The sequence below is a fragment of the Notechis scutatus genome, chromosome 16 (genome assembly GCF_049901735.1).
Source record: "Notechis scutatus isolate UNSWTSFEM ecotype Mainland chromosome 16, rNotScu1.2, whole genome shotgun sequence".
NCBI lineage: Eukaryota > Metazoa > Chordata > Lepidosauria > Squamata > Elapidae > Notechis > Notechis scutatus.
The window spans coordinates 4,907,831-4,932,445 of record NC_142024.1 but is presented as its reverse complement, the minus strand read 5'-3'; the positions used below and the strand labels follow the sequence as shown (position 1 = coordinate 4,932,445).

The 24,615-nt window shown below is 44.4% G+C and overlaps 2 protein-coding genes across 7 annotated transcripts in view; both read left to right on the top strand.

Annotated features, from left to right (window-relative positions):
- Nucleotides 1–260: 260 nt before the first annotated feature.
- ENO1 (enolase 1) lies at nucleotides 261–12,604 on the top strand. 6 transcript variants are annotated; one of them, XM_026688718.2, is made up of 12 exons: nucleotides 261–487; nucleotides 4,324–4,417; nucleotides 4,549–4,644; nucleotides 6,008–6,066; nucleotides 6,742–6,811; nucleotides 7,317–7,450; nucleotides 8,636–8,858; nucleotides 9,188–9,385; nucleotides 10,056–10,257; nucleotides 10,735–10,843; nucleotides 11,306–11,364; nucleotides 12,029–12,604. In XM_026688718.2, exons 2-12 carry the CDS (start codon nucleotides 4,333–4,335, stop codon nucleotides 12,096–12,098), a joined length of 1,305 nt encoding a protein of 434 aa, XP_026544503.1. In that variant the 5' UTR covers nucleotides 261–487; nucleotides 4,324–4,332; the 3' UTR covers nucleotides 12,099–12,604. The 6 variants fall into 6 exon arrangements, with proteins under 6 accessions (XP_026544503.1, XP_087800598.1, XP_087800597.1 ...); XM_087944472.1 differs by lacking the exon at nucleotides 6,008–6,066 and adding an exon at nucleotides 5,682–5,740 and having other exon boundaries at nucleotides 285–487; XM_087944471.1 differs by lacking the exon at nucleotides 261–487 and adding an exon at nucleotides 1,918–2,690.
- A 1,561-nt stretch (nucleotides 12,605–14,165) lies between these two features.
- RERE (arginine-glutamic acid dipeptide repeats) overlaps nucleotides 14,166–24,615 on the top strand; it is a 205,705-nt gene continuing 195,255 nt past the window's right edge. The window contains 1 exon segment of the mRNA XM_087944422.1: nucleotides 14,166–14,226. The gene's annotated coding sequence lies outside the window, so the exon portion shown is untranslated.

Sequence of the window (24,615 nt, the reverse complement as noted above, 5' to 3'; positions counted from 1 at the left end):
ATGCGCAGCATGGAGAAGATTTAAAAAAAATTAAGCCCGGTTCAAAATCTTCCCCTCCGATTTACAAAAATGGGGATTTTTCCATCTCTGGCTAAAGAAATTAAAAAAAGGAAACTAAACTGAATTCGGCCCACCCACGCGACTGCGCAAAGGAGAAAATGCCCGAGCACGTAGCGCACGCGCCAAGAGGCCGAGCTGGCGAGAGGCCCGGCTGGCGAATCGGCGGGCGGCAGGGCGGCGCGGCCGGCCAATGAAAAGCCGCAACGAAGCCATCTCATCTGCATGAACCGGGCTATAGTTTAGTGCGCGCCGGCCGCATCTTCTTTAGTTGCCCGGGCTGCGCGAGGCGAGCAACGTTGGAGTGATTAGATTTTCTTCAATTTTAATTACAAAAAAAAAAAAAAAAAAAAACCAACCCCCCACAAAAAACTATTATTGCAATTTATTTCCTTAGGTGCTGCTCAGCGTGAGAAAGCTTTAGCGTAAGGTAAGTTGGGAAAGCGTTTGCTTTGGAGGATGTGGAGTGGGGGGGGGAATATTTTGCAGCAATGTTATATACATCTATATATCAATCTTCTTTCAGACGTTTGCAAACTCTGGTTTAAGACGTTTCGACATTTCCTTTTTTGCAAGGAGAGGAAATAGGTGTGCCTTTGGGCGTCCCTTTTGCAAACATTTTCGAAGATTTGCATTTTGCTAAGAGCAAAAGGGGGGAACCCCGCACTTTCCATTTTCAGCATTTCATCATTCATTTAAAAAAAAGGCATTTATTTAATATTTTTTATTTTAAGGTTTGCATCATGGCACCTGGGGAAACTAGTTTCCTTAAGCGAGTGGTCCAAAGAAGCCCAACATGGCGCCCTTTAGTTAACCCAGGACTATATTATCAATGGTTCCCTGACAGTTGATGTAGGTAGGGGAGTGTTGTATAGTAGTCCCAACAGGCGTGGAAGGCATGGGTGGAAAAACCTAGGCTAAAATCAAAGCAAGCTTGAAAAATGGGGTTAAAAAGAGCTTTTGTTTCATCTCCTGTAAAGCGAATAGGATGCTGTAAAGGCTTCAGAAAAAAAAACAACTTTATTTTTAAAGGATGCTCCAGACCCATTTTTTTGTCTGTATCTTAGGTCCTGTGGCTTCAATGGCAGCCAAAAAAATGGATTAATCCCCCCTTTTGTTCAGGAGGGGAGGGCTGCAGAGAAGGGTTAAAAATAAGGAGGGGCCGAGGGGTAACAAACCTGTTGTTCTTACTCCTACAGAAAACTTGCAGGTTTAAAAAAAATGTTTCTTAATGAACAGCCTATTGTCTGGGTTAATTTACTTTATACACAATACTTACAACAATAATACTATTTGAGTATATTAAATATATTAATACTATGTAAGTATTAAGTACTCTTCCGGCTTCTAAGGATGGCATATACTTCCTCATGGTAGCAATTTATATTTATGTAACAAATACACATCATAATACTTTCCGTTTCTAATGTTTACCTCTCGTTTCCTAATTTTTAATGAAATAAATCCTGTGTTAATGAAATAAAATCCCATATTAAAAGGTATTCCAGAGCTAGAGAAAACCTGCAGATTTTTGTTTTTTTTACATTTTCTGCAAAATAAGGGAAACCCCTTTCATTGGCCTTGTTCAAAATATTATTCATGCCTTTTATTTTCTTACAAGATTAAGAATCGGGAGACCTGAGTTTGGTGGGGAAATGATCTTTTTTTGGGCGGGGGGAAAGTTGATGATTCTGCAGAGCATCATTTGGGCATCATTTTCCGAAGCCTTTGCAACAGACTGCCTTTGTAAAATGGCTTGGGACTAGCTGAGATGCGGGCATCCTTTTCGCACGTGGACCACGGAATCCTCCTTTAAGGGGGGGGGAAACCACGTGCAGAGCCCCCCCCCCCCCTTTCTTAAGGCGGAAATGATGAGATGAAGATGGCCTGGAGCAGCTGGTCCGCCTTTCATGCCTTACATACTTCCGTCTCCTGAGAAGGACAGTCCGTGATTGATGGGAAGGACAGTTGCTGCCTAATGCAGAAAAAGTTGCAGCCATATGTTCAAAGGTTTTTTTTTTAATTAAAAAAAAAAACCTTCCATGCAGCCACTTTTTTTTTTTTTTTACAAAGTGTGAGTTTTATTCTTAGCCACGCAGCCAAAATTTCCCCACCCTGCGGAGAAGTTTAGTCACGTCCTAATTGCGTGGCTTAGCTTTTAATCATCCTTTTTAATTCATTTGCACGCTCTTGTGCAAACGGTGAATGGTGCACAGGCCTCTGCTTTAAAGTCTTTGCAACAGGCTTGGCAAAGTTTCTGCCTTCCCAGATATTTAATATGGGGAAACTCTTCCCTCAACCTTTCTGGGTGTGATGGACACCAATACTTCTAATTCCCAGCCAGCATCAGGGGTTGAAAAGAGACTTCAGGTTTCCTAGAGTTTGGAAGTTGCTTGTATCTTTTTTCAGCGGGCTTGGGAAATTCAAAATTTCTCCTTAATTTGGAGAGAAGCGGAATAGATAAGAATTCTTTATTGGCCAAGTGTGGTTGGACACACGAGGAATTTGTCTTGGTGCAAATACTCTTCAGTATACATAAAAGAGAATCATAAGGTACAACACTGATAGTCATAGCCGTTTAGCCGTTTGCAAAAACTGAGACATTCCGATTCCAGAACTTGATTTCCTGCAAGGTAATAAATTTTATTTTTTACAGTTACATAAAACGCTGAGTCAGGTTGAGCCAAGACATTTGAGAGCAGGCTTGGTTTCCAAGAGCACGGAGGTGTGGGAGGCTCCATTTTATTCACCCGCAGCCTGGAACGGACACGTGATTTAAAAATAAAAATAAAAAAAATCAATTTTTTTCCATGAGTGTTTTCAGGGCAGCGCTTAATTTGAAGGTGACCTTAGCTGGAGGAAAGATTCACGCAAGAGCGCTGGCTTCTATGCCGGTAAAGCCGTGTTGGGAGATATTTGAAATATTCAGTGTTCTCTCTACAGGGCAAAACCTGGAATTGCAAGGAATTAGTTGTTTTTCCTCTCCAGTTCATTTAAAGATTTTAGCTGGCCAGCTCAGGATTGTTTTTATATTGTCGGGTTTTTTTTTTGTCTGCCTTCTTCAAATTCAGTGCATCAATTTACCTTCCTTCCTTCCTTGTTAAAATATTAACAAAAATGGGTTTATTTTTAGTCTGTCCTTCAATAAATCCAGAGGACGAATGAATACCAGCATGGTTTGTTTCCTAGCTAAGCTGAAATCTGGACTCTGTCTCAGATTAATCTATGGATTAGATGGGTGGACTACCGCCCCTATAAACCCGGGTCTGAGTGCCCTGCCGGCTGTGGATGATGGGAGCTGTTCTTTTTTTAAAAAAAATATCAATTGATGTATTTGTTGCAAAGGTTCTGCTCACCAGCCCATCCGCAGTGTTTTAATTTATTCCGTTGATCTGGCTGTTTGTATCATCCACTGCAACTCTGTGTGAGCCATAAAGACCCTAAAATGAAAATATAATAATGGAATGGCAAGGTTTTGTTTAGAAGGCTGGATTTCTGTCTGGATTTATCCTGGCTTTTTTTTTTAAAATAAATATTGAAATCGAGAATGGAGAGAGAAGATTGTTGGTTTTAATTCAGACATGGGAGAGGGGGCAGTTTCTTTGCTTTTCCATCACTGGTGGGAAATGTTCATTATCCTTAAGGGAGCAAATTGGATTTGCAAAGAAATGGCTATGTGGCCATGGACCTCTCCTGGCCAGGCTGTGGAGGGAGAGTTTGGGTCTCGAGGACGGACAAAAATAAGCAGACAAACCATTCCTTCTGCCAATATTTAATTTGAATGCCGGAAGAAGTCTCTTTGCATTTGTATCTTGCATGAATGAAAAGCCCTTCCTTCCTTCTTCCTTCCTTTCCTTTTCCTCCTTCCTTTCATTCTTCCTTCCTCTCCTTTCTTCCTTCCTTTCTCTTTCCTTCCTTTCTCTCCTTCTTCCTTCCTCTCCTTCCTCCCCTTCCTTTCTCTTCTTCCTTCCTTTCTCTCCTCCTTCCTTTGTCTCCTTCCTTCCTGCCTCTACTTCCGTCCTTTGTCTCCTTCCTTCCTCTTTTTCATTCTCATTCTTTCTCTCTTTTTCTTTCTCTCTCTCTCCCTCTCCCCTCCCCAAGTTTCTAGCCCTCAGTGTGTTTTCAGATGTGCCACTTGCCTTAGAAGCCCAGAAATCTTTATTCGCTGGAAAAATTCACATTCCTGGCTTCCAGAATATGTGGATATGTTGGGTTTTTTGGGGGGGAAAATTAAAACATTTTTTTCTCTTGTCCTTTTTCCTTTAGACAAACACCATGTCCATCCTCAAGATCCACGCCCGTGAAATCTTCGACTCCCGTGGGAATCCCACCGTTGAAGTAGACGTCTTCACCAACAGAGGTTAGTAGCCTTGGAAGAATTTCCCCGTCCCCCCAAAAAATGTTCCTAATCGTTTTTTCGCTCCCGAGGCTGGGAAAATGGTTCGTTTTCCTTCGGCTCAACAAATGGGCTTCTACCTTTCCCCCCCACAGGTCTCTTCCGTGCTGCCGTTCCCAGCGGAGCGTCAACTGGTATCTACGAAGCCCTGGAACTCCGTGACAATGACAAGACTCGCTTCCTGGGGAAAGGTAGCCCCTTCCGGCTAGGGGTAGCTAGGTGGCTTTCACTTGAAAACCGTCAATCTGCTCTGCTTTGCTAGTAGTGTCCTTCAAATAATTCCATATTTATTGAACAAATAATTCCATATTTATTGAACACATGGTGTCGCCCTTTCCCCCCCACAAAAGGCTCAGACATAAATACTGTCAGGGTTCCGGGGATTGCCCTAATTGAATCAAGGCTCAGCCAAGCTCAACAAATTTTTTTTGGGCCCCTTTTTTTTTTCCCCTTTTTTCCCTCCCCCCCCTCTTTTTTCTTCTCCCCCCCCTGACCCTGTTTCCCCCTCCTCCTTGGGTGTGTCATAAATCAGATTCTCCAATTAAGCACCTTCACAGGCTGGGTGTCATCAATCACGTTCTCCAATTAAGGATTTTTGTGGGCAGAAGATCTGGTAGCTTAGCTACAATCTTTGTAAGATAAGTGTTGCATTGTACTTTTGCTTTTAAACTGCCACACTACTTTAGATTTGCCTCGGGGCCCCGATAAATTCAGGGAGAAACGTGAAGCCAACATTTGCCTTCTGTGAATATCTCTGGCAGATCCATTTAGCTTGATTGGATTTGTGTCCGTTCCCCAATTCAAAACTTAACGTCGGATTAAACTGTTGTCAGATACACTCTCTCTGTCCCAGGGGTCTCTCTTGCTGTGCATTTCATGCGCACTCCCTTTTTTTTCCTCTCCCCTGCATGAAGTGCTGCTTTTGTCGTCTTTGTGAGCGTTCATCTTTTTCTTTCCTTCCTTTTTTCCTTTCCTTTCCCTCTTTTCATCTTTCCTTCTTTCTTTCCCTCTTTCTCTTTTTCTCTTTCTTTCTTTCTTTCTTTCTTTCTTTCTTTCTTTCTTTCTTTCTTTCTTTCTTTCTTTCTTTCTTTCTTTCTTTCTTTCTTTCTTTCTTTCTTTCTTTCTTTCTTTCTTTCTTTCTTTCTTTCTTTCTTTCTTTCTTTCTTTCTTTCTTTCTTTCTTTCCCCATCTCTCTTCTCTTCCCTCCACAAACTCTGTGCCTTCTCAGGTGTTTCCAGAGCTGTTAAGTACATTAATATGTTCCTGGCGCCAGCGCTGTGCACTCAGGTAACAGATGCACACTGGCTGGGCTGTTACCATTTTGCACGATTTGGGGGCTGACCTCCTCGCTGACATTCCTGGATTTGATGCTTCTCCGCAATTGTTCAGGAAAAGGGGGATTTAACAACCGCTAAATGCATGCTTGGATCTCTTGGTTTGAGGACTAGGAGACTGAAATTTGGATTGCCTGCCTGCCAGCCCCTCTTACTAAATGCCTGTTGCTCCTTGCAGAGTTTTTGAGTGTAGTTGATGGTTCTTGGTTGTTCCTTCCAGGTGTCTCAAAGGCTGTTGAGCATGTGAATAAAACTATCGCGCCCGCCCTGGTTAACAAGGTAGGCATGGCTCCCCCTTAACGCTAACCCTGTAGTGTAGGCTGAGCACTGGGCTGCATGGGAAAACGTGTGGTTTTTTTTTTTTTTAATTCTTTGCATGGGGGAGGGCTGTGTGTTTTCAAGGATGTCCAAAGGAGCAAAGAATCGCTTTAAACCTTGGTTGTCCAACCTTGGCAATTTTTTAAGGCCTGTGGGCTTCAACTCCCAGAATTCCCCAGCCAGTTTGGGAGTCCCTGGCTATGCTGGCTGGGGGATTCTGGGAATTGAAGTCCACAAGTCTTAAAGCTGCTTAGTTTGGAGTCTCTGGCTATGCTGGCTGGAGGATTCTGGGAGTTGAAGTCCACAAGCCCTAAAGCTGCTTAGTTTGGAGTCCCTGGCTATGCTGGCTGGGGGATTCTGGGAATTGAAGTCCACAAGTCTTAAAGCTGCTTAGTTTGGAGTCCCTGGCTATCCTGGCTGGAGCATTCTAGGAGTTGAAGTCCACAAGTCTTAAAGCTGCCCAGGTCTAACACCCCTATTTTAAGCTAAGGGTTCTTGCTTTATACAGCTTAATTCACAAACTAGGATTAGAAGCCACAATGGGTGAGTGTGTGTAAGTTGATCACCCAGGACTGGGGATCATAAGCTAAATTATGATTAGTTTCTCATCTCTCTCCCCCCTCCCCCCCCCCGTAGAATATAAGCGTGGTGGAACAGGAAAAGATTGACAAGTTGATGATTGACATGGATGGATCTGAGAACAAGTGTAAGTATAGGAAGTTTCACCCTTGCATATGGGGAGGAAAATTATTTTGAAAATCTTTCAATGATACACTCTTGTGCCTTGCCGGCTGCAGAAGAAATGGGCTGGCAAGGCAGGTGTCGGGGTGTGTGAGGCCTGGCTACAACTGTCCGAAGGTAAATAATAGGGCAGCTTCATCAACCCCTCATCCCCAACCTAGCTTAATTTGTACCCCTGCACTCTGGAGTGGGCAGGATCTAAATTAGGGCTTATTTTGGGGGGTAGGGCTTATATTGGGTGCATGTGTAAAAAAATCAAGCTAGGGCTTACTTTCAGGGTAGGTCGTATTTTGGCGGGGGGGAAAGGGTAGAAAAAGGAAAAATTATTCCAGCTCCGAAATAGCACAATTCTCATTTTTAATCTTTAAACATAAGTAATTTGAGTAAAGTAATTTGAGTGGCAGCAACCTGTATGTTGAGAACCGATTGCAAGCAAATAACATTCCTCTTTTTTTGTGTCTTTACGGCAGCTAAATTTGGTGCGAACGCAATCCTGGGTGTCTCCCTGGCGGTGTGCAAGGCTGGCGCGGCGGAGAAGGAGATACCTCTGTATCGCCACATTGCCAATTTGGCCGGGAACAAAGAAGTTATTTTGCCGGTGCCTGTAAGTTTATTTTGCTGTGCCATGCAGTAAGCCGACTCTTGGCCGGAAGTGAAGCTGCAGATCAAATCTTTTGAGCATGAATGCAGGAATCCGTTAATCCTTTCGGGAGAATGACTTGGTTTCATCCCTTGAAAAGGATTTTATTCTCTCTTGGTCCCTTGTGGGAAGTTTTTTTTCCCCCTTTAGGCTGTAGAATGTGGCGGTTGATTGGGGGTTGTGTTGATTTTTTTATTTTTATTTTTATTTTAAAAACAAACCCCACAGTTTGCAGCCATGGAAAATATCTGCCTGGATGCAAAACCTCCAGACCCAAAGGTGTTTTATTTTTTTAAAAGCAGCTGGACTTTTTTTGATTTTCCTTGAAGAGGTTTCACTCCTCATCTGAGAAGCTTCCTCCCGTTCTGACTCAACGGCGGGGAATGAAATAATAAATCCTTCTGTTCTCCACCGGTCAGAACGGTAGAAGCTTCTCAAATGGGAAGCGAAATGTCTTCAAGGGGAAAAGAAAGAAAGTCCAGTTACCTCTTTGGGTCTGGGGTTTGCATCAAAGTTCTGCCTGGAAGGATTTATAGTCCATTCCACGCCATTCACTCAGAACGGAAGAAACTTCTTGGATGGGAAGCGAAACCTCTTCAAGGGGAAAAAAAACGTCCAGTGGTCTCTTGAAAAAGCACCTTTGGGACAACCATGACCTGAATGAGAATCCCCACAGACAAACCTCAGACCTCTTCAGTTCTTTTCCATGTGGTAGCTGTCAGGATTCCAGCAGTTACTCCCATGTAACAACAATGTTACGGTTGGCCTAGAGGGGGAGCTCTCGCCTCACGATCCTAGGTAGAGGCAGATATTTCTCTCCGCACAATGAGAATAACTGAATAAGCTGAACAAAACTCCTCATTGGTGACAGGAAGGGCATCCGGCCAGTAAACACTCTAGCTCCATTCCGTTGCCCAGATTCCACCCTGCAAGGGATTATGGGGTGGTTAAAAGATGATGATGATTAAGGAACCAGTTGTAAGTCCTTGTAAACCTCTGGGAATGGTGCTCCACGGTGTGGAGACGGAGACGGTTTGGACAAGACTGTTGGGGCGTGTTAAGGACTAGAAGCTTGAATTGGTTTTACGCTGGTTCTCTCTTGGTTTGTGGGTTAAAACCACTGTTGTGGGGTCCTTGGTATCTCCGAAGGCTTTCAACGTGATCAACGGCGGTTCTCATGCTGGGAACAAGCTGGCCATGCAGGAGTTTATGATCCTTCCTGTCGGGGCAGAGAGCTTCAAGGAAGCCATGCGGATCGGGGCGGAAGTGTATCACAACCTGAAGAACGTCATCAAGGAGAAGTATGGCAAGGATGCCACCAACGTGGGGGATGAAGGAGGCTTTGCCCCCAACATCCTGGAGAACAAGGAAGGTAAATTGCCTGGATGGTTAGATTTTAAGACAATGTTTCTCAGATTAAGTGAACTTCAATTCCCGGAATTCCCCAACCAGCATAAATGGACTCCAACTCCCAGAATTCCCCAGCCAGCTTGAGTGGACTTCAACTCCCAGAATTCTCCACCCAGGATAAATGGACTTCAACTCCCAGAATCTCCTAGTCAGCATCAGTGGACTTAAACTCCCAGAATCCCCTAGCCAGCATCAGTGGACTTCAACTTCCAAAATGACTTGATTGTCTTTTGCTTAATTGCTTGTTAATCGGCCCTTTGCTCAGTGGCTTTGCTCGTGTTTTCTCTTTAGCTCTGGAGCTGCTGAAGAATGCCATTAGCAAGGCTGGCTACACGGATAAGATTGTCATCGGAATGGACGTGGCGGCGTCTGAATTTTATCGTGATGGGAAATATGACCTGGACTTCAAATCCCCAGATGATCCTAGCCGATACATCTCTCCCGATCAGCTGGCTGACCTGTACAAGAGCTTTGTCAAAAACTACCCAGGTGTGTATGCTCCGTGGCACATTTCGAATTCAGATCCTCCTCCCCGTTAAGGGCATTGTAAAGGAATTCACCCTTTTCTGGATTGACTTTCTTTTGGCATCCGAAAGCAAACTTGAACTAAAGGACTGTCCTTTATAATAAGTTGTGCGTAGTCACTGACACGAAAATCTGATTTTTCTAAAGCAAAATATTAAATGCCAGAAAAGGAAGATAATCTGTAATATTATTGCTTTGGTTTATGTCCCGTTTAAAGTTTTGGTTGTAAGCAGTACAGAATTTCTGGGTGGTTGCTCAGCTTCGAAATTGAAATAAATGCCTGAAATTTGAAAGGAACGAGGAAATTAACTAGCTGGGCAAATTGAAAAAAAAAGTAAAATTTAAAATTTAGAATAGAATTCTTTATTGACCAGGAGTTGTGCCTAGAATTGCTTGGATGAGAGGGGCGGTCACACAATTTGAATAAAAATAAATAATATTTGATTATTGTCTTGCTTTTGCAAATGACATTGGTGAGGAAATTCAGTTGAGTGGTCTAATGTCGTGGTGAGCCTCGTAGTTCTACCACTCGCCTCAGTAGTTGCTGTTTTCTGTAAAATGGGTAGAAACTAGCACAGTGAAAGGACGGCCAAACAGCTCCATCACAGATCCGTCTCTTCTCTGTCTTCCTCAGTGGTTTCCATCGAAGATCCCTTCGACCAGGACGATTGGCCAGCCTGGAAGAAGTTCACGGCCGAGGCCGGGATCCAGGTGGTGGGTGACGACCTGACGGTGACCAACCCTAAGCGCATCAGCAAAGCCGTGCAGGAGAAGTCATGCAATTGTCTTCTTCTCAAAGTGAACCAGATCGGCTCCGTCACCGAGTCGCTGCAGGCGTAAGTCTTCTGTCCGGAAGGAAGCGGAGGCCAGGGGAGGCAGGCGGGATCTTGCAAGACTCCAGAGCAGTGGTCGCCAACCAGTTTTTTCTGCTTTTGGCTGCATGCAAGGAAAGCAGCAGAAGTCTTTCTTTCTCTTCCCCAAACTCCGCCAGAAATGAGTCTTTGGGACCTGTGAGGCATCCTACTCCAAGAGGCTGCGCCGGCGCAACAAAGCTCACAAAGACTCATTTCTGGTGGAGTTGGGGGAGAGAAAGAAAGACTTCTGCTGCTTTCCTTGCATGAAGCCAAAAGTCTCTCTCCCTCTCTCTCCCTCTCTCCCTCCCTCCCTCCCCCTGAGAACAGAGCTGGAGCTGCGATCTCAAGTAAAGAATTCAAATTCAGGGAAAATATCACCCAGCTCTTGGTTTGATGATCTTTGCTTGCTGGTTTGAAAAAAATCACCTCGTGGTCTCTTTTCCCCTTTCCCTATTTTAGCTGCAAAATGGCCCAGTCCAACGGATGGGGGGTGATGGTGAGCCATCGCTCTGGGGAGACGGAAGACACCTTCATTGCTGACTTGGTGGTTGGTCTCTGCACTGGACAGGTGAGGGTTTACCTGCCTCAAAGGTTGCTGGAAGGATGTTGGGGGGAGGTTGGGGTCTCGCATCGGCCTAAAGGATGGGCAGGGAGGGAGATCGGGCAGTATTGTTTCATGTGACCGAATTGTGGTTTGCAAAACAAGCTTGTTTCGGGCTCTGTATGATGGACTGCACTACAGTGTCCTGCAGCATTGAATGGCAGCCATTTTGAAGATGTGTGGACTTCAACTCCCAGAATAGCTGGCTGGGGGGATTCTGGGAGTTGAAGTCCACACATCTTCAAAATGGCTGCCATTGAGAAATGTTGATGTATTGTTATGAGAAGGATAGTTGTTGGAGAAACTATGGTTGGAGAAACTATGGTAGATCCTGGCTAAGTGATCTTTTTTTGTGACATGAAAATGATGCCATTACTTGTGAGTTCTCGCTTGTAGGCTCATATTCCTTGGTTAATTTTCTTTTCCCAGATTAAGACTGGTGCTCCTTGCCGATCCGAACGCCTAGCTAAATACAACCAAATTCTAAGGTAAGAGCAGTTTTTATGGCCAGATTGGGATCAAAGGGCAGCATCTTCTTTTGATCTGTGGCCATAATAAAGACATGATTGTTTTGTTGAATTGTTCTCTAAATTCTGGATTCCTGTAAGATTGCCAAGTTCTGTTCTATGCATCAAGAGCGGTAGCAGAAGGGGAAAAATACTTTTTTATTTAAAACATTCAACGAAGTACAGGAAAAGGAAGAATTCAAACAAGATGGAAAATAATCAGAATTTTTCTTTCCATCAAGTCATTTTTCATTTCCACCCTTTGATCTTTATTGTCGTTCTATAATTTTAAAAGCTTTAAACCTTATTTAAATTTGAATGCTAATTTTTTAATAAGTTCTTTTATTTAACAGTCGTATTAAATTGTCCCCCTGCCAGCACCCATCTTTTGAGATGGCTGGTTTAGAAATACAAAACATAAATGAATAGAAATTATTTCCCATTTTAATTTAATTTAATTTAATCCTCGACACCGTGTCCCTAACTTAAAAACAGTTGCAGCGATGCACTTAGGTCGTAAAACGGGGCAGAATTCACTTAATTCACTGGCTTATCAGCAAAGATAACCTGTGTTGTGGTCGTAGTCGAGGATTTCGTGCTGGATTTCAAAACTTCTTTCTATGTGTTTTTTCCCCCCCCCCTCTAGAATTGAAGAGGAACTGGGGAGCAAGGCCCGTTTTGCCGGGCGGAATTTCAGGAACCCCCGAGTCAACTAAAAGAAAACTCAGGCTGTCCCAGGACGAAGCTCATTAGAGGATTTACATTTAGCCCCCTCTCTCCCCTTAGTGCCTGCGTCGTAGAAAAGGAAAGGGCAGCTGATGGCAACGGTTCCATGTTTGCAATCCTGTAATTCTCCCCCCCCCCCAAAATGCCTCCCTTCTCTCCAGCTGTTGCTTTCAAGAAACATGGGGGGGCTTGGGGAGGGGGGCTTAAGGAAGGACAGTTCGCTCGTCTTCTCATCGCTGGGACCTGGGAGTGCAGCCCTCTCCTCTATAGTGTACACCATTTTTTTTTCCTGCCTTTGCTTGAGATGCTGAATCTGTTTTTTTTCCCCCTCACTTTGCTGCTCCCCTCCTATCCTTGAATCCTAATCCCTTCTCCCCTTTAGTGTATGGAAAAGATTTGCAAGCCATCTGAGCTACCTGTTCTCATACACACACACACACACATACACCCATCCCAGAAATTCTCTTGAGTCAGCAAATTAAAAAAAACACAGAAACGCTGGTGTTTTGTTGATATTGTTCTTTGGGTGTGTGGGGGAGTGAGATGAGGAAACAAGATTGAATTGTTTTGGAAGTTTAATCGAGGGTGGCGGGGAAAATAACCGAGCTGGTTGCATTTGAGGCCAGGGCAAAGGTGGTACGTAGCAGCGTTGAACCCAGAAACGAATGAATAAATTAATGCAAAAGGGACGGTGGCTCTGCAGCCTCCTGATTGCAGAGATGTGGGTTTGGTTTCCCTGGTTTTGAGGGAAAAGAAGAGTTGACTTTGATCCTTGTTAGGGAATGGTGGCTTGTCTGCAGAGCTTGGCTGTGCTAAGCCACGGTGCGTGAAAATGGCAATTTGTAAAAAAAGCTGCAAAGAAAGCCCTTGTCTGGTGCAAGTCCAGAGGTTTAGCGAGTGGGCACTTGCCTGTCCCTGCAATCTGGGATTGCAATTTCTGCTGGACTACAGGCTCCATTATCCCCAGATGGGGATGATTTCTTGAGCCAATGGGGTGATAACCGTCCATTGTCCTTTTGGCCTTTTCTGATGGACTACAAGCACCATCATCCTTGGTCAAAGCAATTGGAGGGGAAGAGGGTGGCAGTTCCATCAGGTGCTTCTATGCTGCCTGGCTTCTGTGGTAACTACAATTACCATGTGCCTGACATGGACTCCACAAACCCATGCAAAATAACAAGCTCCCCCAGCCTCTGTATGGTGACTACAATTCCCATCTTCTGCCTGACACAGACTCCAAATCCGTGTAAAACAAGCATGGTCCTTTAGTTTTCTCTGACTTGGGACTACACAGCAGTTTTCTTGGGCATCTTTCGCAAGGCCCATCATTCCCGTCGCCTTCACATCCCAGGGTTGTTGGGACTACAACTCCTATAATCCAAGATCTGTGGGGCTCTTCCCAGAATCCATCATCCCCGGTCACGCATCCTAGCCTCCCCTTTCAGCTGGCTAAAACTGCCCCTTCTGGTAGTTCCTAGCCCACATGGGACCACAATTCCCATCTGCAGGAGCAAAACGACTACAGAGCTCATCATCCCTGGTACTGCTGGGGTGCTGCACCTCCCCTTTTCTGTTAAAAGACTACAATTTCTACCGGCCCTGCTTTTTTTTTTTTTTTGAGTGGGACTACACCTCCCACCAACCCTGCTCTCCTCAGGCCGGCTGGACTACAGTTCCCATTGTCCCCCGGGCGCCGCCTTCCTCGATCCTCCTGCAGGGGGCGCCGGGTGGAAAGAAACCCACCAACCGCCGCCTCAGGGCAAGGATGAAGCCCCGCCTTTCGCCCCGCCTCCCCCGCCTCCCTTTCTGGACCAATCCGGAACGCCCTCTTCTTCCCCTTCTCAACCCCCCTTTTTGGGGGGTAGGTGTGTATGTATGTATGTATGTATGTATGTATGTATGTATTTGAATGATCCCTCCCCCCTTTCGAAACGGACTTCTCCATCCCGGCCGCCGATTGGGCCGCGGCTGGGTTTAAGCCGTGAGGGGTGAGGTCACGAGGCGGCTCCTCCTCCTCCCCCCTCCTCCTTTTGCGCCCTCCCTCTCGTCCTCGGGACGGACGGGCGCGAGAGGCACGCGCCGTCCGGGCCGTCCAATGAGCAGGCGCGTTACTGGCAGGTGGAGAGTGGGCCTGTCTGGGGGTGGTGGTTGCTGGGTGTCTCTTTGGTTTTGTGTGTGTGTGTGTGTGTGTGAGGCTGACGGAGGGAGAAAGCCGGAGGAGGAGACGCCGAGCGAAGGGGGCCGCCGGCGCTGAAGGGGGTTAGGAATTAAAAATAAATAAATAAATAAAGCCGGGGAGAAGAAGACGGAGGAGGCGGGAGAGACTATAAAACCCGGAGGAGAAATTGCCGGCTGTTCCCCTTCCTTTCACGCCCCCCCCTCCCCTCAAGTGTGTGGGTCCTTCTCCCCCTTTGGCCTAGTGGGGCGATCGCGCCTCAAGCAGGAGCAGGTCTGAGAGAGGAGGGGGCGCCTGGAGCCGGCTGGACCCTCCCCTCCCCTCCTCCTCCTCCCCCCTTCAGCCCTGCCCCCCTTCCCTTTAATCATTGAGCCCGTTAACTCCTCCCACCGCAGCCTCGGCCCCTCCCTCTTCCAAGGACCCCCTCCATTAACATGCAAGAGGATCCGACCTCCTAAGCAACCCCCCAGCTGCAGCAGCACCCCCATCTCTTTGACTCCCCCCACTTCCACTCCCATTGACCCCCCACCCCTCCTGGCTGGGGAGGGGCCCCTTTGAGCCCTTTCGGCCTCTCTCTGCCCCCTCCCTCAACACCAGATTTTCAGGGTACCCATTTTGCCCCCCACCCCATATCCAGCACCCCAAATTGGCCCCTCCCCCACCCATTGGGCTCCCACCTGCTCTCTTCCCCCTCTCCTTGCCCCCCCCACCCTCCTTTTATTTTTTTATTTTTTTAGATCTTGCTTGGGATCTCCTGCCCCCCCCCTCCCCACAGCCCCCACCAGAGAAAACCCTACTGATGGTGTGAATCGGGAGGAGAAGGTAAGTAATTTAAAATTGGGGGGGAAACGTTTGGCTTGATGGCTTTTGTTTAAAGGCTCCTTGTCTCCCCTCTTTTTATGTAGGAAAGGGTGAGAAAAAGAGGGAGGAGGAAAAAGGGTTTTGTTTGTGTGCACAGAGGCCCTGGTTATACTTAGAGCTTATTTATACGTATACATACACACACACACATATGTAAAAGTGTATAAAACTAAACGTTTTTTGTCTTTGAAATGTCATAGAGAGAGGCAGTGCAGCTGTAACCGACTACAGCTTTTAGATTTGGGGTGCTTTTTATCTCTCCCTTCTTGCCCCCCTCTGGACAGCCTCTGTAGGACTCTTGTTTCCGTCTCTATTAGGAACCAGAGATTTCTTTCAAAATGGGTACCCATGAACATGGAAAAAGAGGTTAATATTGCTATTGGCTTCTCTTCCACGAAAGGTTTACATTTTGCCAAATGTGAGGTTGTAACTATTAAGGAAAGATAAATCAACAATATCCTTTTGAGTGCATCTTTGGACGAGACCTCAGAAAAGAATACTTGTCTTCTCTTAAGTAAAGTATGGGGCATCTCAAAGTTATTTTCTTTCTCCTTTCCTTTAAAAAAAAAAAAAGTTAATAATTTAATAATCCTGTTTAATAATCCTGAGTAGTGGAAGACAAACCTAGTTATGAATTGTGGAGAGGGAAGAATTTAACCTGTGCCCTATTTGGAAATTGCCTGCATATACAAAGCTCTGGTTGCATTAAGGGAAATACATTTTATCGTGGTGAAGATGTTTTATTTTTATTTTTTTAAAAAAAGAACATAATCTCTTGACCAGGAAATCTTTGCATGCCTGTTAAATGTATGTATCCGAATTGCATTGCTCCTGTCTTCATTGGCTTCCTCTTTTTAAAGTTGAAAAGATTTTTTTGGGGGTGGGGAAAAAAAAGGTCAGAAAAAGTGCATTCTGCTTCTAAAAAGCTGGCTGTGAAAAAACAAAAACAAAAAGTGATTCATCCATTCATTGAAGCATGTGGTTGAGTTTATTTTTGAACACGAGCTTGCTTTTGGTTTTAATTTGACTGACTGGCTTAGCCTGTGAACAGCTATCTCCCTTGACATTATATAACGATGGCAATTTTACAAAGTGTTTGGCTCTATTTCTGATCTATTTCGCTGGTGCCAGAATTATTTTCGACATGATATAAATATTGTGCTTCTGTTTTTAAAAATGTATGTCAGGACTTAGCATGCTTTTTTATACCTCTAATAATAATAAAAAAGCAAACTGACCCTAAAATGAGCTGTGTACCATAACAAGCATTATTTGTTCAGCTAGTGTGAATGTAACTGAATTGTAGGATTACAGTGTAATGCTACCTGTGCTGACACTTAATTTCAGCTGCTAAGGCAGGTGCTAAATATATTTCATTTCATTCATTCTGATGTGTTTGGTGTGCTTTTGTATTCTTAAACTCTGCTAAGGCATATAAAACCTATTAAAATGTGTTACTGTATTTTTAAACTGTTTTTTCACAAATACAGGGTACTAGAAGGATGCAAGGGGAGGGAGTTTTTATATATGATTGTTTTTGTTTTGTGTCTAAAGTTTGTCTGATAATTTATTTGCCACCTTTTTGCACTGATGTTCTGATTTGAGAGCGCGGCCATGCTAAATTTGTTGGTTGCTGAGGAGTGGAAAATAAAGAGACACCCCTAGTGGCTAGGGTGGGAGGTCATTGTTTGTTCACTCATAATTGGCCCATACTTGTACTGCTGTACCCGTTGCCTTTTTACAGGGCTCATTCAGGTGAGACGTATGCGGGGGTGGGGGGTGGGTGGGAAATCACAAAAGGCTCTTTTTTTTGTTCATAGATCTGACTCCTCCTCTTCTTTCAAAGCGTGACTTTATTTCGGAGGTAAGAATGGACAGGTGACCCTCGACCACAACGGAGTCCAAAATCTCCATTGCTGAGCAAGACAGTTGTTAAGTGAGTTTATGACCATTCTTGCCACACTTGTTAAGTGAATCGCTTGGTCATAAAGCGAATCTGGCTTCCCCCCATTGGCTTTCCTTGTCAGCACCTGGGCGGGAACTGATCACGTGAACCCCCCCCCCCCCCAGAACAGTGCAACTGTCTTAAATACAGGCCAGTTGCCCAAGCGCTGATGCGGCCCTGATTTGTAAGTGTGAAAAACAGGCCCGAGTCACTATTTTCAGTGCTGCTGTAACTTCGAACGGCCACCAAGTGGATGGTTGTAAGTGGAGGAGTCCTTGCAGTAACTTTTACACTTCCAGAGGTGAAGGACTGTCTCTTCACCCTAGCCTCCTAGCCCCAAATATTTTTTTTCCGATAAGGGATGGTAAGCTACTCGCCATGTGAGAGTAGGCGGCAATATAATTTTTTTAAATAAATAAAAATAAATACCTGTTTTGCGGGATATAGCCAAGGGGTCTCTGAGGCTAGGTAGTGGTGAAGGTGCTCTGTTAGTTAAACCACTCCCCCCCCCTTCCCCGAAACTGGGATCCTCAGACATTCTAGACAATTCTCCAGACTTGACTGGAAAGACGCTGGAACTTTGTAGGACAATAGATTTATAGGTTATGTGCACAGCCTTGCTTTAGATGAACGGATAATCAGGTCAGACTATCAGGCAATATCCTGTTTTTGCCAGTGCGAGGTGGAGATTGGCACACACTGAAATTGCTCTATTTTTGTGTGGTGTTGTTTCACTTTGCCAGGGGCTGCCTCTTTCCACAAGAAATAGAGAATCCCATTTTATGGGTGGAGAAGAGAGAATGAGGGACTCGGATAGCTTTTTAAAAAGCTTTCTTGGAGAAGCTGGTGATCTGTGTCCCATTTTATAATTCTGTGGTCCTACAATCTTTGCATTCCATTGAAATGAATGGTTTCCTGTAATTTTCCAAAACTAGTGCTTTGCTGCTGCTTCCCAATAAGACACGATCTGCAATTCCTGGTTTTTAATATTTCTGATGTTGTCAAGATTAGTGTACAGACTTAGGGAATGTATGCTTGCTGTATTCATACGATACTAACTAACTCAATAGGTTAGGTTAAGTAACTAAAGGAAGATCAGCCAGTATCTCCATGGCTGAGGCTCCATCTCTTTAATGTTTGTTTCTGGCATCTAATCCTACAGACATAACCTCTCTTCAGTTTTATGCTGACTTCTAGCATGATGATCTGAATGCATGATAAACTGTGCGGTCCTTGGTGCTCTCTGAGCTTGGTGGTTTTCTTGCAGACATTTCATTACCTAACTAGGTAACATCATCAGTAGTAGGAGGGAGTGGGAGAGGAGGAGGAAGAGGATTGTGGGGGCCTTAGTACTCTCGGAGCCTGGTGGTTTTCTTGCAGACATTTCATTACCAAACTAGGTAACCTCATCAGTGTGCTGATGAGGTTACTAGTTTGGTAATGAAACGTCTGCAAGAAAACCACCAGGCTCAGAAATCATAAAGGACTCTACAGTTTAACTGTGAATTGTAGATATTCCCAGGATAAACTTGTCAAGCAAGAATACTAGGGCCTTTGTAGTTACGTTGCTGTTAAATATTCCTGAGTGAGTATTCTTGGTTAAGAAAATATAAGAAGTACCCTGCTGGGACAGATTAAAAACCTTAACTAGCTTGCCTATCTGGCATTAGGGAGTTCATTTTCACTACATCTGGAGGCCGCCATACAGAAATTTATGTTAAGTAGTTCCACAGGATACAGGCTGTAGCCTGAAGGGTCGTGCTTTCTGTTATAACTTTCCAGGATGAAAATGCCTGTTTTTCTACTTCACTTTTGTGACTCGTTATGTTTTCTTATCTTCCAAGCATTCCTGGCTTCTCTTCAAATACATGTTGTAGCCTTTGGCAACGTATGACAAATATTAACTTTATCTCCTTCTAATGAAATTCCATCCACGCTTTGCTGGTAGCCAGATTCCTCTGGCTTTCAAGTTCATAACCCATTTGGGGTCTAATGTTGCACCTTGTCTCTCTCTCTCTCCTCCTTTATGACTTGTTTGTTGGTTAGGCTGTATATTGCTCCTGCAACATGTGCTGTCCCAACAGTAGAGCAGAAAAGAATTATATTGGAGCGTGTACAAATGGGTTTGAGTTTGCCCTGGAATTGGTATTCCGATTGGTGGGGGTGTAATAGAAAGATTTGTTTTTTGCTTTTGAAGTGTTCATTTTCCAGGGTAGCTAGCACTTGGAGTTCACTTGCTTGGGGAAAGTTTTTCATCCTCCTGACAAAGTATGAGTCCCCAACAATGTGAATTTATTGAACCGATAATTCCTTGGCTTCATGTTTGGGTCCAAATGATGCTTGGCCATTTGGACACAAAAAAGGAAGCATCTGGAATTCCAGGAGGATTTATGAAGGCGGAGCATCTTATTTCACCATTGGAGCTAATCCCTGTCGATGATGGAACTTTGGAAGCAGTGCAAGATATTATGTAACGTGTGCTTTGTTTGCTGGGGTATGTGGCCAAGCAGGAGGACCATCAAAGGTTTTCTTTTCCCCTCTTCCTCCTAAGCCCAGTCGGTCTGTATTTTGGTCCTTACGTGACTCTGAAGATGCCAAAGCAGCTCTTTGAAGGAAGCTTATATCTTAGCTGTTTATTTCCTATATTTGGCTGGAGTAGACCCTAAAAAGCACCAACTGTCATTTTAAAGAATGGCAGGGGAAAAAAAAAACCCAATCTGTCCGAGGATGAGTTCTTTTCATGTAAGTTAGCTTGTTAATGTTACGGTACTAGATTGGCCAGGCACAAAACCACAAACCCATATTATATCCCACATATTTTGCAAGTATCCTGTACATGGGGACGATCCAGAAAGGACACTGTTAGGTATAGTTAAGTAGGGGATAATCCGTTGTGGGGTCCTTGGTATTCTCTGATCTTAGGATCCCACAATTCAACCCTGAGCAACATTCTCTTCTGTTAGTTCTGTTGTCTTGAGCTCCTTGGAAGGAAGGAACAATTTTAAGAGTTACCTTGAGGTAAGATGGGCGCCCTATACATTTTATAGATAAATAAATAAATAACAAAGCCAAACAATTCATCTCCAGAATTTGGGATAATTTCCCATAGCTTCTGCAGGTTCTTGTGAGTGAATGCAGCATAAACTTTGTGTACTTAACATTAAAGCGGTTGTGCCTGTGTTGCATTTTTAAGGACAGATCTTCAGTTCGGAAACAAACTCAACTTGAAAAGAATGACGTATCCTAGGTCCCGATTTATTTATTTATTTTTAACTGGGGGGAAAAAAGCCTTTGCCAGGAGGCCCTCAGTAACCTGCTGGGTGAAATATTGGGTTAGAAAGCAAAGCCACCATGGGCAGCAGCTAGTGCTTGGTGCCTAGAAAAAAAAATATTGGGAAGCATAAATCTTGAGTTTGAAATGATCCTGGATGGAAAAAACAGCAGGGAAAGGAGATGTATTCACTCATGCAACCCAAACTGACCTGGACTCTGTTTATCTAATTCATCTTGTTCACAGATTATAAATTAGCCTCATCTCATTATGTATGCATAGATAGACCCATTTATGATAATGGGAGCTATTTTGGGGATAGCATGGCGGTGTTACTTTGACTTCCCTCAGTCAGATTCCAAATGGGCAGATATAGCATCTCCTTACTTTAGGCTGTCTTAAGGCTACTTGTCCAGAGAAAGAAATTATTCTGATTATTATTATTTTTTTGGCAGGAGAAATGTTTCAGGGTGGTGAAAACCGATGCCTGTTGAAAAAGAGCAAGCACTTGGGGTTGCGTTCGGGCCACACCTGGGGTTTTTATTCAAGATCCACATTGATTTTGGAGCCAGAAAGTCCTTCCTTTGCTTTCAGAGCCCAAGAATTTGGAACAGGACCTGTGATTGTTCCTGGATTCTTGGCTCTGATTGTTTGCCGAGATGTCGAACTTTCAAAAAAGTCCAGAGCAAAGCTGGAGGTGAATGCAGATTGTCCTCAGTTTAACCGGGACCAGAATTTCTCTTGTACAGCGAGGTTAAGTGAGTCGCAGCTGATTTTACAACCTTTGTTCGTCTCGGCAGTTAAGTGAATCACTGTCGTAAAGCAAACCTGGCTTCCCCCCCCCCCTTTAGTGGCTTGTTGGAAGCTGGCTGGAAATGGTGATCAAACTATGCCTGGGAGGCTGCCACCTTCGTAAATATATATGCCAGTTGCCAAGGGCCTGAATTTTGATCTCTTGATCATGGGGATGCTACAGTGGCTGCAACTGCGAGGACCCGTTGTAAGTCACTTTGTTTCAGTGCTGTCTGTAAATTCGACTAGTCCGCTAACTGAACGGTTTTAAGTCGAGGACTCCTTTCAACTTGCTTTCTTTTTAGATTGAAGTTCTGGAGATCTCTCTCGCTTGAGGCGCCCGTGCCACACATCCAGAGGAGCCTGGCTGTGGAGAATGGGTCTGTGGCCCAGACAACTCCACAGCTGCTACCCTGATGGGCTTGTTACTCTCTCTTTCGACGTAGCTCCTCTTCGCTGGGAGAAGTTTTGCACGGTGTGGGGTTGGGTGTGTTGGAAAGCGGGGCAGGAAATAACTCTTTGGAAAGTTGGCAGGTGGGACAATGAGCAGAGGGGTTCTGCAGGTGCATCAAATTTGATGTGCCCATTGAACCTCTTTAATTTAAGCGCCATCAAATTTGCAGGACTTCCTAAGTGCCCTCAAATTTGCCAAAGTGCCCATTGAACCTCTGTGTGAAGTCCTGGGAAGCTGGAGCCTTCCAGTTCCCCCTTTGTGGGTCGCATGACAAACAGGGAGATGAGTATCATAAACACGGCTGTTTTCTGAACCAGACTCTTGGTGCTGTTGAATGCAAAGGCCTCCTGGCCTTCTCCTCCTCCTCCTCCTCCTATGCACAGATTTGTACAGAATGAAGGAGAAACTTCCGAACAGGGAGGAGAATTAACCAATGGCATAGCTTTGCCTCCAGAAATCGTGGGCGCTCCATCACTGGATTTTTTTTTAAAGGAGAGACTGGACAGTTACTGGTCTGAGATGGTAGGGGGCTGTGATGGCGATCCTATGGCATGTGTCCCAGAAGTGGCACGCAGAACGATCTCTCCAGGCACGCCAGATGTTGCCCGTTGCTCTTCTGGGTTCCGGAGCGCGCATGCATGCTGGGCAGTTATTCTTTGCGCATGCATGCGCACAAGAAACCGGAAGACCAGGTGGCCGGCGTGAATGCAGGTGCCAGAAATCGGATGCTCAGCTTCCCAGTATACACATGCACACCAGGGAGCTGCTCTTCCAGTTTCTGGCACTCCTGCCAATGCATGCTGGGGAGCTGCTCTTCCGCTTTCTGGTGCTCTTCCGTGTGCACACGCACACTCCCGTTTCGGGACACGTTGCTGAAAAACTTCGCCAATACTGCTGTATGTTTTCCTGCTTGAACAGAGGGCTGGACTAGAAGACCTCCAGGCTTCCTTCCAGATTCTATTCTATTCTATTCATATTCCATTCCATTCCATTCTTTCCTCTTCTCTTCTCTTCTCTTCTCTTCTCTTCTCTTCTCTATCCTATTCTATTTCCTATTCTATTCTTTCCTAATTCTCTTCTCTTCTCTTCTCTTCTCTTCTCTTCTATTCTATTCTATTCTATTCTATTCTATTCTATTCTATTCTATCCCTCTACCCGTGTCACCTTTTCCCCCAGGTGCTTGTGATCTGCGTTGGTTGGAAGAAACTTTCAAGGGAGGCCTTCAAGGGCTTTTGGCAAAGAGGGCTTAAAACCAGGAAAGAAATCTGTGCCATCAAGATTACATTTTGAATCCTGATCCTTGTTTATCTCCAAGGTGGCATTAGGTGGGGTGGGCATTAATTCCCTTTAAAAAAAGGAAAGTTAAAAGGCAGTGTTTGAGGTGAAGCTGGATACACGAAACTCAAGTGTCTCTGTTGGAAGCACCTGGCCTTTTTTTGGTTTGAGATACAGGCAGCCCTCAACCCCAATTGAGCGCAAAATGTCTTGTTAAGGGAGCCATTCGTTAAGTGAGTTTTGTCCCATTTTTACGTCCTGTCTTGCCACAGTTGTGAAGTGGAATCGCTGCCGTCGTTCAGTTAGTAACACGGTTGTTCAGCGAATTCAGTTTCCCCCTTGGCTTCGCTCGTTGGAAGGTCGCAAAAGAGGATCACACAATCCCGGGACTCTACCACCGTCATAACTACAGGTCAATTGTCAAGCATCCACATTTTGATCACGTGGTCACGGGGCTGCGGCAAAAGATTGTAACTGCGAAAAATGGTTGTGACGCTATTTTTCAGTGCCGCTGTAACTTTGAACGGTCACTAAACGAACTCTTCGTAAGTCGAGGACTACTTTTATCTGAAACAGGGTTGCCATTAGAGGATTGTGATGAGTTTGTGTGATCTGGTACCTTTTAAAAAAAAAGGCATGAATGTGTACAGATCTTTCAAGTCTGTTTCATGAGGACGTCCTTCAAATTATGTGAACCCCTTTGTCCATTTTGCTGTGTGTGTGTGTGTGTGCGTGCGTGTGTGCTTTTTTCCAAAGAATAAAACCAAAGCCATGCTCTTACCTATTTCTGGGTAAAATTTTATATTTGAGTTTATTTTATCCTAAGCATTACTAGCTGTTTTTGCTTTTTGTTTTTAATCTGAAGGCATCTGACAGCAGGGAGGTTCCCTTCCACTTTTTGGTTCATACGTTCAGTTGATTAGCAGTTTATTTTTGGAAGATGACTGGCTGTGACCTCTTGTTCGTTTTATTCCCAAACACAAACACACACACACACACACACACACACACACTTTTTTTTGTCTTTTGTGTGTGTGATGAATCTTTTTATTCTTTCCTTGGGGGGCCCAAACAAATCACTGGAGACAAAGGGGCTTAATTCTTTAGAGAGGTACAGGCACAAATATTGCAGGAGAATCCAGAGGTCTTGATTGATAATTCTTTTTGACAGATGGGAGAGATTTAGAAAAGACATGCTGAATTTTGCCTGTGTGGTTAAAAGCATGTGTGTGTGTGTGTGTGAATAGGGGGGTGGAAGAGGAGACAGCCTCCTTTTGTTTCTAAAACAAACCATATTAGAAACTGGTTTAGCCAGAATGCAAAGCAGTTTTTAATAAGCATTCCTTGCACCAGTGAGCAAGCAGGCCTTAAAAGGCAGCCTGGAACATCAAGATGTGGATGCAATGCTAATATTTGCTGTCCGTGGACAACTTCATATTTGGCTTATCAGGTTTTTAAAACTGGATGCTACTAAATTCTCGTAAAGATATTGCTTACCTTTATCTATCTGCCTTTCACTTACATTTCTTTTTTGTCTTTGCTAGCTGTTTATCAGAGGGAAAATGCACTCTGCACATGTGACTTCGCTTAAAAAATAAGTTTTGAAACATTCTAGAGATTTGGTTCCTTGCCTTTAAGAGGAAGTCTGAAGTACTGTGCCAAAGTATGTTATTTAATGTCAAATAAGAAAAAGACAGGAATTTCTGTTACTTTAAGCATGTGAATAAATTTAA

Excerpts from the sequence above, each read along its gene's own strand:
- ENO1 (XM_087944469.1), top strand. The coding sequence starts at position 2,868 with ATGAGTGTTTTCAGGGCAGCGCTTAATTTGAAGGTGACCTTAGCTGGA. Across the intron at positions 4,418-4,548 it reads AGACGTCTTCACCAACAGAG|GTCTCTTCCGTGCTGCCGTT; the intron begins GTTAGTAGCCTT and ends TCCCCCCCACAG. Across the intron at positions 4,645-6,007 it reads GACTCGCTTCCTGGGGAAAG|GTGTCTCAAAGGCTGTTGAG; the intron begins GTAGCCCCTTCC and ends TGTTCCTTCCAG.